The sequence below is a fragment of the Musa acuminata genome, chromosome BXJ3-8 (assembly GCF_036884655.1).
Source record: "Musa acuminata AAA Group cultivar baxijiao chromosome BXJ3-8, Cavendish_Baxijiao_AAA, whole genome shotgun sequence".
Classification (NCBI taxonomy): Eukaryota; Viridiplantae; Streptophyta; class Magnoliopsida; order Zingiberales; family Musaceae; genus Musa; species Musa acuminata.
Window position 1 is genome coordinate 2,798,786 of NC_088356.1, and position 14,029 is coordinate 2,812,814.

General features: G+C 38.0%; 2 protein-coding genes across 13 annotated transcripts; both read left to right on the forward strand.

Annotated features, from left to right (window-relative positions):
• The first annotated feature begins 1,308 nt into the window (after positions 1–1,308).
• Positions 1,309–9,963, forward strand: LOC135581671 (uncharacterized). 12 transcript variants are annotated; one of them, XM_065163289.1, is made up of 10 exons: positions 1,581–2,210; positions 2,308–3,078; positions 3,485–3,584; positions 4,488–4,556; positions 5,374–5,491; positions 6,401–6,492; positions 8,044–8,105; positions 8,224–8,320; positions 9,515–9,593; positions 9,670–9,961. In XM_065163289.1, the coding sequence occupies exons 2-9, from the start codon at positions 2,738–2,740 to the stop codon at positions 9,563–9,565; spliced, it is 930 nt and encodes a 309-aa protein (XP_065019361.1). In that variant the 5' UTR covers positions 1,581–2,210; positions 2,308–2,737; the 3' UTR covers positions 9,566–9,593; positions 9,670–9,961. The 12 variants fall into 12 exon arrangements, 10 of the variants coding, with proteins under 10 accessions (XP_065019367.1, XP_065019361.1, XP_065019360.1 ...); XM_065163288.1 differs by having other exon boundaries at positions 9,677–9,961; XM_065163292.1 differs by having other exon boundaries at positions 2,468–3,078.
• A 983-nt stretch (positions 9,964–10,946) lies between these two features.
• LOC103993899 (uncharacterized) lies at positions 10,947–13,609 on the forward strand. Its single transcript, XM_009414134.3, has 2 exons — positions 10,947–11,005; positions 11,340–13,609. Exon 2 carries the CDS (start codon positions 11,463–11,465, stop codon positions 13,395–13,397), a length of 1,935 nt encoding a protein of 644 aa, XP_009412409.2. The 5' UTR covers positions 10,947–11,005; positions 11,340–11,462; the 3' UTR covers positions 13,398–13,609.
• Positions 13,610–14,029: the final 420 nt, after the last annotated feature.

Genomic DNA, 14,029 nt, shown 5'->3' on the forward strand with positions numbered 1-14,029 from the left:
AGAGCTTTGATTGAGAGATATACTCTCATTCTCTAAGGCAGTTCGGAAGATGGAGGTGGAGTGGCTGATCGACGCGAGTCTCAACTTGACTCCTCGGGGTATGACCTGAACCTCCTATCGTATCATTCCATCTCTTGTTTTAGTCCTCAACCTTATAATTTAGATATTTTATAAACATGGATCTACACTCCTTGAAGAGAAAGGTGCACGGTTTCTTGTTAGACATGATGGAGCCCTATTGATAGAGGCATTGGACTCGCCTCGATCTAATCATCATAGTAGCGCCAATAAATCAAGGAAAAAATATAAGGTCATTGTGAGGAAGATCTCGTACCCTCAAAGGATGACACACCTAACAAGTTGTCCTGGGAGAGGGACTGTCCCACCACTACGTATATGCCTCACGGAGTTTGAAGTTCCAAGTCTTCCTCGTAGAAAAAGAGAAGCATGTTACAATCGATGTTAGACTTGTGCAAAGGGGGGGCCCCGGACCTTTATGGCTTTACAGATGGTCAATCTACCAAACTTGACCACGGATACACTATTGTAGCTAAGGTGTGAGTGAAGACTTAAAAGGAGATACAAAATATGTAGGGCGAGGGTGTAGCTATGGAGCAATACTATTGGGGGTCTTTATGTTTGGGTCTTTACGGCTTTACATATGGTCAATCTCCCTCAAAAGTTCTAATTGATACTTATTATTGAACAAAGTGGTGGTAAATTAGGCTATGACTAATCTTATTTGTTTCACCTTGTTGACTCATTCATTTTTTATTCGCATCACCACCACTACGTAATTGCCCTCATTGATTGTGTTCGGGACAATAGTGTCATCCTTCACCAATGATCTTTCACGATGTCGCTCCTAGATTTCCCAATAGCTTCCGCTCGCGATTCCACTAATATGAGCAAAGAAACCTTCATCCTGTAAGTGAGTGGGGTAGACTCGAGTAGGCAAATAGGTCGAATTATATTATATATTTTTTTATTAATTAATAATTTTAATTAAAATTTAATCAAAAATTTAATATATTTTGTTTAATTAAAATGAATCATATAATCTAACAGGTTCACTCTAAACTTTTTTTTGAATAAAATAACAAGGGCTGGACTACTAGTATCCTAAATCCACTCAGGTAGCTTTGTTTCTCTTTTATTTTCTTTTCTGTGGCTCGGCAAATCCACCATCTTCTTGCAGTCTGAACAGTGCAACTGTGATGCATTTGCTTCTCCGTCTCTACCACCAACTTCGAACAGCACCTACCATCACATTATCAAAAAGGATGAATAAGAAGCAATGAACTGACTAAACTTCACTTAGCTGCTCCATTGGCATGGTGGGATGTGTGTGCAGATGATCAAAGGAGTCTGCTATTAGGCCATGACATGATTTATAAGCTCATCAGCTAGTTTTCATGACAGCAATGGTGCATTCATTACCTTCAGAGACAGAGAGAGAGAGAGAGCGAGGGGATTCTCAACGACGCCCAACTGTCCGCGCATAGGCATCACTGGTCCGGCCATGGGCTCGCGGCTTTCTTTTCGAATCAGGAGACGAGTAATACAAACGGGTAAGAAATGACGATCTTCAAGTAAAACAGTGGCCTTGCATTGCCTGCAAAGTACATAAAAAGTTCTTCAAAATCAGCAAAAGGTATTTTGTCTGTCGAACTCTTAACATCAAAACAGTGTCAATTTTTGGATCAACTCGAACTGACCTTTTGGTAAATGATACGATGGAGCATTTGATCTTTCATAGTGTTCCTTAGACGTGATTTTCTAGTTGGTAAGGGGTACAAAGAAGAGGTTGGAGAGGTAAACAAAGAAGAGGAACAGAAGAGAGACGCAACGAAGAAGACGAACGAGGTTTTGGGGGCGCCAGAAAAGGGGGAGAGAGAAAGCGGAGGAGAAGGAAGTGGGGGGAACGAGAGGAAGGCAGTAGGGTAGTTGGCATCGCATGCATCCAATTCGATGTCCGCGCACTGTTGCTTTGCTGAACTACCAAGCGGTTGCTCTGTTGCTGGCGTCATCGCTCGATTTATATTGGAAAGGGGGCAGCTCCTTTTCGATTTCGCTTGATTTCCCATCGGAGAGTGGAGCACCGGAGACCGTAGGGGAGAGAAAACGGTTGAATCTTGTTAGGGTTTCGCCCTCTCCGTTGTAATCTTGTCGGAGAAGTGTAGAAAGAAGATTGCGGGGATCGCTAGCAGGTTCTCTCTCTGTCTCTCTATCTCTCTGTCTTAGGGTTCTGTTATCGGAAGTTTCTTTTGTTCTTGAAAACACAATTGTTTATTCGTTTCTTGTTAGGGTTTCTTTGAACCGAAAGAGATAGTTCTTTATCTGAGCACTGGTTTTCAAGGGTTTTAGGTGACCGAGTTATAAGCTCTCCATGTGCTTGGAGTTTGTTGTGTTGATTCCCTTTTAGAATATAATTGCGTATGATGGAACTGTTGTTCGTTCCGAAAAGGTTCGGAGAAATGAAATCTTGGTCGTGAATTCTTTTTGAGTTGGTGGAATCTGGGCGTTCTGAAGTAGTTGTATCTGTTCTTGAGATCGAAAAAGGGTGCCTTTTGAAGCGCTGGCTAACTGTTCAAGGTTTTTTTTCCACTATCATATATTGTTCACGGAGAAACACGTAGAGCGCGTTAAATATTTGTAGTGGATTCCGATTTGATCGAAAGATTCTTGCTATGCATAAGTCACTTTAAATTAGTGCTTTCAAGACTTTATTGCTGTTATGAGGATGGTGATGGATCATGGCATCAATTTTCCTCATGGAGGAGTTTACCAGCAATCTTTTTGCAATCAACATGTACATTCTTTTCAACCAAAGGATGTAAACAGCACAACCAGTATTTTTCCTGGTGACATAAACACTTCATGTGGAATAATTACAATGACAGGGATGATATTGATTGGGAACTCCAGCACTCCAAACAATGTTTCTCCCATGATTTTGACCAGTAATCCTCCAGGAAATATCCTTCTCGAACCGGTGCCTGGACTTAAGCATATCACAGCGTTTGCTGTTGATTGGTCCTGCGAGGAATTGGAAGTGTTGAAACGAGGCCTTGTCACGTAAGTCACATTTTGCAATTTTGTTTGAAAATTATTGCTTCTTGTTGTAGGTCCTATGGGCTATGTTTTATATGTTTCAGCCTTTTTTGGCTGTAAAGGTTATATGTTATGGATGCTTATATTTTTGGATGAAGAAACGATAACCAGTACACTTGGAAAGACATCAAAGAACATTCATAGCTGCATGATATTGTCTAATACTCACTTCATTGCCGCTTATTACTACTTAATTGTTCTTAGCATTTTATAAAACGGATTCTTGGCCTCTACTGATCCATAACATGTCATCTGAACGACTTACTAGAATACTATAAAGTGTGAAGTTTGTCCTCAATCTGTTGTAAGCATCAGTCATTGTCTGCAACTACTTTTTTGCTCGACTTATTGTTGCATCACAAAATTTCAGATATGCTAGTGAACCTAATATCATGAAATATATCAAGATAGCAGCTAGACTTCCTGAGAAGACTGTGAGAGATGTTGCAAAGAGGTGCCGATGGATGACTGTGAGTATTTCTAGAAGTTTAATCATGAATGCAGAATTTTTTTTTTTTTACAACGTATCTTATTAGAAATTGTTGTGTGTGACCATTAGTATAGTTGGTTATTTGTATATATGATGCTTGCAGTTGTTTGTTTCCTAGTTTTTGTGCTTGAGCAGTTCAGAACAGTTTATTAAGTTTGGATATACCAATGTTTATGTAGGCATATCGTTATTTTCCTACCTTTTCTCTGAAAAGTTTCGAGTGACTTAAAGTGTGTTGCAGTTATGTAGGGTGATGCTGCACTCTTATTTCTGTTTACATGTCGATTGAGTTGGAAAGTCTTAAAGTCATCAGTTTTGAGTGATGACTGGTTAGTTTGTTGAATTTATGTGGGGCCAGATACCCGCATAGTCATTAGTTTTAATGCTATTTTTTGTTGTATGATATGTGGTGACCATGAAGAGCATATTCTGTGTTTAGGAGAAAATTAATTTTGTGCTTTCTCATAAGCGGACACAAGAGCTGTAAAAGGCATTTGCACAGCCTATTATGAGTCTTGTTGTTTAACATATTGGTATCATGGCACTTGCGATTTTTGGTTCTGTTTGACTTCAAAACATTAAGATGAGTGCCAGTTATTGGTTAATTTTCTTATCATGATGTTTGAAAGGACCTGGGATTGTGATCTGATAAGAAAATTGCTAAATTACTCCACTTATTCTTCTAATCTTTTTGCAGATCCATGAAATACCTGGATGATAAGTTCTATGATAATTTTCTGTCTTTATGACATTTTGATGCTTTTTGAGCACTATAGAGGGTATTTGCTTTGTAGATTTATTCAACTGTCTAAATTATCTCAGAAGAGTTATTACTTGCCCTAGGGAGTTTCTAATCATGCTAATATTTTTGACCTATTTATAGAAGAAGGAGAATGGTAAAAGATGTAATTCTGAAGACCTTTATGCTGGAAAGAAAATCAAAGACAGAAAGGTAAATTTTCACATACTTCAACTTATTGACAACTCATGATCAACATTGATATTATATGTCAAAGACTTTAGCTAGAAAGTAAGAATATTAGGTTCTTCTAATAATTTTTGTGCTAGTACCCAAGGTATGCAATTTCGAATAATACCGCTCGGTACGAGCGGTACGTACCGGTCTGTCAGCTGACCGGTACACGGACCGCTCGGTACCGGATGGAACAGAATATATATATATATATATTAATATATATAAATATTTATATATAAATATTTTTATAAAAGACGACGTCGCCTTTTATAAGAATATATATATATATATATATGTGTGTGTGTGTGTGTGTGTGAACGAGGCGACGCCGCCTTTTATAAAAATATTATATATATATACATATGTATATATATGTATATATAAACGAGGCGACGTCGCCCCCCGTGGGAGAAGGAAAAGACGACGTCGCCTTTTATAATATATATATATATATACCGAGTGGTATACCGAACGGTTTACCGCTCGGTATACAGTATCGTACTGTACCGAGCGAATGTTGAAACTTCGGTACGGTACGATATTTCAATCATTGCTAGTATCCCATATGGCTCTGTAAATTCAACTAAATCTGAACTTTTTCAGTTTTCTAGCTTTTATTTTTCTATGAAGAAAAGATCATAATGAAGGGACAACATTATCTTCTAGTCAAAAAAGAAAGAAGTGAATGGAACTTTTGTAGTTTGGACATGCAGTTTCCTCTTTTTTAATTGAATGATCCAAATTACAAGAATTTAATGTTGTGGTTTTGATGTCGTATCAAAATTTTGTTCAGGAGAAGATGATAGGTTGTTCTTCAATGGTCAATATGCATTATAATCAACCTGACAGTGAATCTGCCTATTCTGTCATGATGTGTGATGGGAACCATATGAATCAGTTCTCATCTGAAGGTTTGGTGCTATTACTGAGACACTTGAGCTTAGCTTGATAGCTAATTTTTGTTGATGATTTAACTTGTCTAAAATGCAAATGTGATTAACCTATGTCCTTAGTGAAAATCTGGCATATGGTTTTCTTTTTCAGAGAATGAAAATGCTTATATGAGATAGTTTTTGCATGTACTTCTTTAAGTTCATATAGTTCCCTCTAAACTTATCCTTTGCAATTCAGATACAAATATTTGTTATCTTTTGACTATCCATCAGTGTTTTTAGATAATGTTGAATATTTGTAGCGGTTTAGCATATGCATGGGAATGGAAATAAAAATTAATGTGATTGAGACTCTTTTGTGAGCATGAATTTCCAACTTGGGCTTGACCAAACCAAATAAGAATGTGATTCTATTGCCACAAGTTCTTATCGACATAAAAGGCAATCTTAAGTTACAAATCATTACCAATTTCCCTTTACATTTTGGTGCATAATCAGAAAAGAAAGAATGGTATTGGTATATAAGTCATGTGTTGATCTTTTGTTATACGTTCCAATAGAAATTGTAAATGGAACAAGTTTTTATATGGTTTGGAAGGTTAGACTTGTGTAGTATGTTTTTGCATGTACTTTTTGTGATAGATACCTGCTCCGCAGGACAGAAAGCAAAAAATAGTTGGTCTACAAAGCTATACTTCTTGGTAATGAAAGAGGTTTTAGCTTATTTTTGTAATAATCTAGGTCCCCTATAATGTGCTTGCTTTATAAACCTTTTTATGATAACTTCATTCTATAGTTATCACCACTTATTCCATCAGGCGAACATACACATGTTTCTTTTTGTGACTTCTCCTTAGTAAATGGTAGTTTGGTCCAATTTTATATATTTTTTTTCTTGTAGTTTCAATTCTAACCGTGTTTGTTCAGCATTCCCAGTGGTTGACAGCAGAACAAAGAATCTTCTGGAAGACAATGTAAAACTTCTTCACCAGATTGCAGTTAACATTGAAAATAATGAGGTAGCTATTTTAATCTCATTTGCTATGAGCTGTAATAGTTATATATTTTATTTTCATAGAATACTGGTCTGAGAATCAGGTTATGCCATTTGTATTGTGCTAGATGGAAGAATTGGATATATTACTCTGCTGTAGGGAGCAGAGTGATTGCAGTCTTATCCTTTAAACTAGAGCAGAATTTGTCATTCATTTCCTTTGGGTGTATGAAGTAACTTATCTGCACTGGTTTGTTCTATGCTCCCTTATTCAATACAGAACAATTTATCCACTAAGCATTATTAAAAAGTGCATTGGTACTTTTATCATATGTGTTTCTGAATCATATAATCAGATGCTTCAGACTCTTATGGCATTGTAAAATTTCAAGTTACACTGATTGTTTCTAAGATTTATGTATCACAGATTGTTAATAATCTTTTATGACTATTTAGTTTTTGGAAGTTTTAGGGCATGCATTTATCTATTTATCCAAGCTTCTTTTAACATATCCAAGCATATCGATCATTGGTCAATTGTACATTCATTGTAACAATTAACCTTTTTATTTACCATTCTTTCTTATATATCATGACTTTTTTGTTTTTTGTTTTTAAATAACAAGTACATGACGCTTATACATGGACTCAAATCTGAGGCCTATCGCTTGTGTAACAATACAATAACCCACCCGGTTGTCACATGTAGACTTTTTTGGCTTTTAATTGAGGGATATGTTGAATCACAGTGATCAGTGCAATGCCATCAATGTTCTTAATTAGGATACACTAAAATTCTCTATTTTCCTGTAAGCATTTAATCACTTTTTTGCCTACAGATTAAATGTTATGGAATCTGGAATTAATTTTTGACCCAGGAAAATGTGCATATTAAGAAAACTTTTGGATGCTCATTAATAAAATAAAATTCCCTTGTTGGGTGAAGTTGCTTGGATTTATATACGTTGATGCATGAGATCAGAAAAATTATTGACCAAAGAGATGTGGAACTATAGAAATATAAATGTGGCATGAGGTACATATCTCATTTGTTAAGATATTAAAATTTATCCAGTACGAGCATTTAGCAACTGCGATCCATCTTTTATAACACAAGCCTATACAGATATTTCTCACTTCACTGTCCGTCAATTATTGACTTTGTATTTTGGTGTCCTGTTCATTTCTGTGGTTGCCCATCATTATAAACCCATCGGGCGTGGTGACATGGTTTTGATTTTTATATTATTTATTGCTACTTTATAAACTTATTAGTGAATACCTAAAGTGTGCTGAGGATTGTGAGAAAAAATATTACTCTATTAACCTATGTTACCTGTTGAAAATGTCAAAAAGATAATATTATCATTTGTCTGTCATATGTTCCTCCGTCATCTATCTAGATTTTGATTTACTATGATCTAGATTTTTCTACACAGTAAGTTACAGATTGGTTACTATTATAAATAGGCAGATCATGCTATCCTTTCAGTGTGTATCAGTCTCTTTTTTATCATCTTCATTCAGAAGCATAGATATGGTTCTTTGTTATTTATGCCTTTTAATTTGTCTGCAGATACAAAATAACATCGATCTCTTGTATTGCACAAACAACAACATTACAGCGACTCTAAATAGGTACTTAATGATTAAAGAACTTGAAACAGAAGTTTCTATCTGATAGTCATTCAAGTGGATATTTCATACTTTTTAATGTTAGATTGAGTTTCTGAACAAGATTTTTCTTTTTCAACAGCATGCTTGAAATGCCTGGTGTTATGAGCCAGATGCCTCCACTGCCTGTGCATGCCAATGAGAATCTTCTGCATTCCATATTGCCCTATACTAGTCAGGTAAGCTTCCACTTGCTAATTAATTTGTCACCACCTTTCTGAAGTCTATTATATGTTATCATAGCTGCTTAGTTGTCGATAAACCATAATTTGCTTTTGTTGTTGATGTTGGTTCAGATTTAATTTTGACCACAATGCCATCTGGTTTATCCAAAATAATTTGTGAAGTACTATGAAGATCAGAAAGAGACCAACTCAGATCTTTTCATTAAACATAACTGCAGATGAACATGCATGGTGCTTATCATACAGAAAGAACAACAAACGATTCTTTTTAACTTATAGTTTTGGATTCTCAGATCTAACATTTTAAGAAACTGGCAAAGCTGGAATCTGGTAGTCCGATTGTTGTCAAATTATGGGCTATCACTGTTGGCATATGGTGATGGATTGAGGTACCACCCTATGTTCTTTGGGAACCAGCTGATTTATACTGTACCACATACCACAGTAGGGAAAGATTCAGGCATGAAACGTGAGTGTGCTACATGTCATGCTGCTGAATAAGAAACAAACACAAAATATTTCAAGATATGGCATAGCAGGAACTTGTGATTGATGATCTAGTTATGACTTCTGATGGTTTAATTTCAGTGTATAGTTTGTTGCACCTTGATTCTTGGGTTGGATACAGGATGAGATTGACCAATACAACGTGACCATGATGCCAATCGAGATTCCTTGACTTATTTAGTGGTTACACATGCAGCGAATGACTTGGGTGGACCTTAGGTGAATGGGACTGGCCCAGGTTAAGTTGCTTGAGATTAATAACATTGTTTTTGGATGTTCAGTGAGTTTAACCTTATTACTCATGCAAAGCATGCTTGAGCAGAGGCTGAGCTGGCTCTTTAGCATGTCAGATTTTGGTCACCCGTGTCCGATGTACCACATTAGACAGAGTCCTGGTTAGGGTGATAGGTTCAGGTGACTCGTTGATGTCACTAGTAAACATGTGAGAGAAGCTCGAGTTGATGGTATGGTTGTATTTGACAATTAACAACATATTGCAGCGAATCATGCAAGAAAGAAGAAGACAAGGAAAACTGAAGAGGATAAACTACTAGTTGCTGATAAAATGAGTAGGAGTTTTGAGGATTCAACTGTGTAAACTTGCTCAGCTAGTAATATTATCTATCAAAATGTACTTCAGCCTCAAATCTTTTCTCTTTCTGCTGTTTTCTCTTTCGATAGGCACATGGACCTGGCAACTGTTATGTCAAGGAAGAGCCAAGCTGCTGGTGACCTGCTGCTACCAAATGACCGGGTTTCTGTAAGTACACGATACTCTTATGTAATTACAAGGAAGGTGATCAAAACTCTCTTTGATACACATGCCTTTCGATAAGAGAATAGAGATTGCATGCTCACACCAGAGGAGATTGAAGAGCGAGTCAATAAGAATCCCAAGGACCTGACACTATATATCAAGATTACGATATAGAGCTTCTATGTAAATGCTTTTGTATGGAAGAAAGTTTGTGCACCGACAGTATTAGGTGCTTGCGGTTCATCAAATTCTTTCGCTTTGCTACCTATGTCTTTTCGTTCAAGAGCGATTTCAAATGATAAATTTTAGTCCCAGAGAATAAATATTTATCTTCATAGTGGAATAATCTGAATGCATATTCAAGAATGAGTTTCGAGTGTTTTATCATAAATGAATAAAGTTGGACATCTATGTGTGTCATGTGAAGTAATATGATTCTATTACATTTCTTCCTGTTTTACTTTTTCTCGAGGATCTTGAAGCTCTGTTTGTTGATCCTAGCAAAAATTTTAATCAATGATTCCAACAATTTACTCTTGCCTTGAACGAGGAAGAATGACAAGAGAAGAAGGGGAGAGAGGAGTAGATGAGTGACACTAGGAGGCAATCGATAACGAGGATGGAAGGGTGATGGGCGAGGAGGGAGAACAGAAGTGAAGGAGAGGTAAGAGGTGACTATTAGCAACGCGTGCTATATCGCTTGAAATGGTATGGTATGAGTGATATGTATTGGTCCGAGCATAGGTTGATATGCGGATCATCTTATTTCGAGCTATTTAGTTAAACATTGTTTGTGCTCTTTTCCTCTTAACGATCGAGAAGGGTGAATGGGATAGGAAAGAGTAAGAATATTTATGAAATTATAAAAAATAATATATTATTTAAAAAATAAAAAAGGGATGTTTTTTTTCAAGAAAATCACCTGACAGTTTTTATTCCAAAGTTATGATGAATTCATCTTGAGTTGAGTTGGATAAATTAGGAAAACCATAATTTCACACTTTAAAGGATTGAAATAAATAATGTATACTTATTTTATTGGTTTTAAAATAAGAAATGATAATTTAAAGTAATTGTAATTATTTTCATATAAAAATGAAAACATAAGTATTATGCGGAAAAAAAAATAAAATTAGCAATATATATATATATATTTTTTTTATTTATTTATATTTGATAGATGAGACTCAAACTCGACCTAATTTCCACCGTATCGTGGTGAATCTCTTCGGCGTCGCTTCCGATCTTAATTGATATGAGCCGTTTGATTAAAAATCGGACGGTTATGCGGGCATCATGCACCCATAATCACGCACCGTCGTCTCTATAAAGATATTCGCGTCTCTTGTATCAAGGTGATCACTGCGGGGGGAGGGGAAACAGAACCCATACCAAGACGTCGACTCCTGGTGAAGGTATCTAAATCTTTTCTACTTGGCCTCAATCTGAGCATCTTCGATCTCTTCCTCTACCCGCGTTTGGCCTCGGAATTTCCTGTCTTCGTGTATGACTCCGACGAAACACATGTATTCCTAGTTTCCAGGGTTTTGCATTTTTGATCGCCACTTTCTTTGCTGCGATAAACGGAACCCTAACCCCTTTTATTGTTTTCGAGTACTGTTTTTGACATCGTGGATATCTAATCCTTGTCGAAGGGAACAAAAGTCCTTCCTCTCGGGCTGGTTTTCGTTGATTCATTCTTTAAACTTGGCTGGGCTTAGGGTTCTTTTGCTTCCTTCTTTTATTTAGGCTTGTCGAGGAATTTCGATGGTAAAGTGGAAAAGATGGGATTTTGCTGCTAGGACTCAGAGAAAGAAGGGTTTTTACGGTCTTGGAATTGCAGATTAGGAAAATGAAAGCAATAGCAGGAGTATGGATCTGAATCTCTACTTGGGTCTGCCTCGTTCCCCTCGTCCTCTTAGTTTCGATCTAGGTTCTGATCTTGCTCTAAGTTCATTGCCACTGTCGTCTTCTTTCACTTCGGTCGAAGCCAGGGAAGTCCCAATTCTCATGTCAGGTGTCGTGGAACCATCGGATTCCCACCCTCCATATTCTCCATCCGATGCTGAATACACTCCTGACCTGCCGGCTGTTCTCCCATCCGATAGGGTGGACTCCCCAGAGTACACACCCTACTTCCCTTCTTTTGCACGGTATGGTCCATCGATCTTACCCGCTCCACCAGTTGTTGAAGATCTTGAAGGGCCTCATGCCCCAGATTCTCCTATTTTTCTACCCTTGCTACCTGTGCAAGAACCTGATGAGACTGCAGCCCAGGATCTTATGCTGTATGATCCTGCATCTCCACCAATACTTGCTGACGAAGCCATGGTGTACTCGCGGCCATCTCCACCCAGACTTACTGATGAACCCATAATCTACGTGCCCTACTCTCCACCCAGGCCTGCTGATCAAACCATACCTTACTCGCCGCCTTTTGTCACTGGATCCATGAATCCTCAAGACCATGAAGCAGCCAGCTTAAGCTTCTACCCGTCAGTTAATGCACAAACAGGTGAATTCCTGTGTCCAGAAAATGGACCCTCTGCGAGGCCTGATACCCGCTACCGTGAATCTCGTTTCAGAAGGCTGATTGATCCTAGCAATCAATGGCGAAACAGACGATTTAGGTCTTTGCTTCCACATGCTGGCGAGAGGTTCAGTTCTGGTTCACCATCACTGCCTAATCCTGAGCAGTTGGTTCATGATGTGTTGAACTCCCACAGACTTCCGGAATGCAATGGGAAGCATATAGCGACTGCTGAAGACAATGCAGGGGAAACTTCAAAAGAGGGGAGGGATGAGAAAGGTAGCAATGCTGCTAACTTCGAGTGCAACATCTGTTTTGATATGGCTGCAGAACCTGTTGTTACTCCATGTGGTCACTTATTTTGCTGGCCATGTTTGTATCAGTGGCTGCATGTCCATTCGGATCATAAAGAATGCCCTGTATGCAAAGGAGAGGTAACTGATTCTAACATCACACCTATTTATGGTAGAGGGAGTTTGCAACCTCATGCCAAGAAGAAAAATGAGGAGGATGGTCAATCAACTCTAAAGATTCCGCCAAGACCAAGTGGAAATAGGTTTGAAAGTTTTAGGCAGCAGCTTTGCCCAGTTCCAAGGAGACTGGATGAGGGAATTGCAACGTCATGGAGACGATTTCTAGATCCGCACATGCGTAGTGGATATAGATACGAGACATTTGCAGAACTAAGCTTTCAAGAAATATTTGACAATGTTCGTCGTAGTGCAGAAGTAAGCTTTCAAGAAATACTTGACAATGTTAGTCAAAGTGCTTTAAACAGCCGGAGACAAAGAAGACTGCCAAGGGAGGTAAATTATGACAGTGTATCTATCACTGGAGAGGCCAGATTGCCTGAAAACAATATGCCAAGCCCTATGAGAAATTATGTAAATTATATTTTCAGAGATGGAGTTGATCTTTGGCATGACATTGGCTCAGAGAGATTGCCTGCGGCTGTTATGACGACGAGTATTGGTAGCGCGGGCGAGCACTTGGCAAGTAGCAGTCATGGATTTGATGCCTCCACTTCATCTCTTGATCCTCCAAATCATGATCCACCGGTGAGTGGAATACGTGTTGAAGTAGCATTTGCGGCAGATCAGGCCCCTACCTCTAGCACCATCGCTGTGATACAAGGAGATGTTGCTACTGATGCCGTTGCAGAACCAAATAGCGTGGGATCTTCTCGGTCTGCCAGAAGGAGAGGTAGAAGTAGCATCTCTGGTTCTTGTGATGCTGACGGAGGCACAATTGGCTCACGCAAGAGAAGGCTGAACTAAATCTCCTTGACTCGATATTAGGCATCTGCTTGTTTACCTTAGGAAGCATGTTTCTATGCTTAGATAAAATCCAGTACAGTGTTATTTTTAGTAGTTTGTATAGCTTGGGCTCATCTTGCCATTTTTAATTTCTTGTGGTAGTTACATATTACACCCAAAACAACATGTATACTGGAAATTTTGACAGCCTTAATGCTTCCTTACATTGCTGATGTCTAGTTTCTAATCTTTCTTAGAGAAACACAAAATTTGTGGTTCTGTTATTGTATTCTACCGTTTATTTTGCAACTCTTATTTTTGGTACTAAACAAAATGCTAATGCACAACCCTTTTCCGGCGCTATGCAAATCATCAGATTCCTGGTATATCTTTTTTTTTTTAAGGAATAGATTTTGATGGAGAGCTGAACCGACTTGTCTTTTGCATTGTGATCCTTCATCTAACTCAATTTGTATGTCATTTTGTCCTGCAAGAAGAGTTTTCTTTTCTCTTTTGACAGTTGGTGGGTTAGTCTGAAACTTACTTGAAGCCTTATGTTATCTATTTTACTAGATTGGTACAAGGAATTCTCCACTAGTCTCAATGTTCCCTCCAAGTTGTGTCTCATGAGCATGTGATCTGTGTGTTATGTG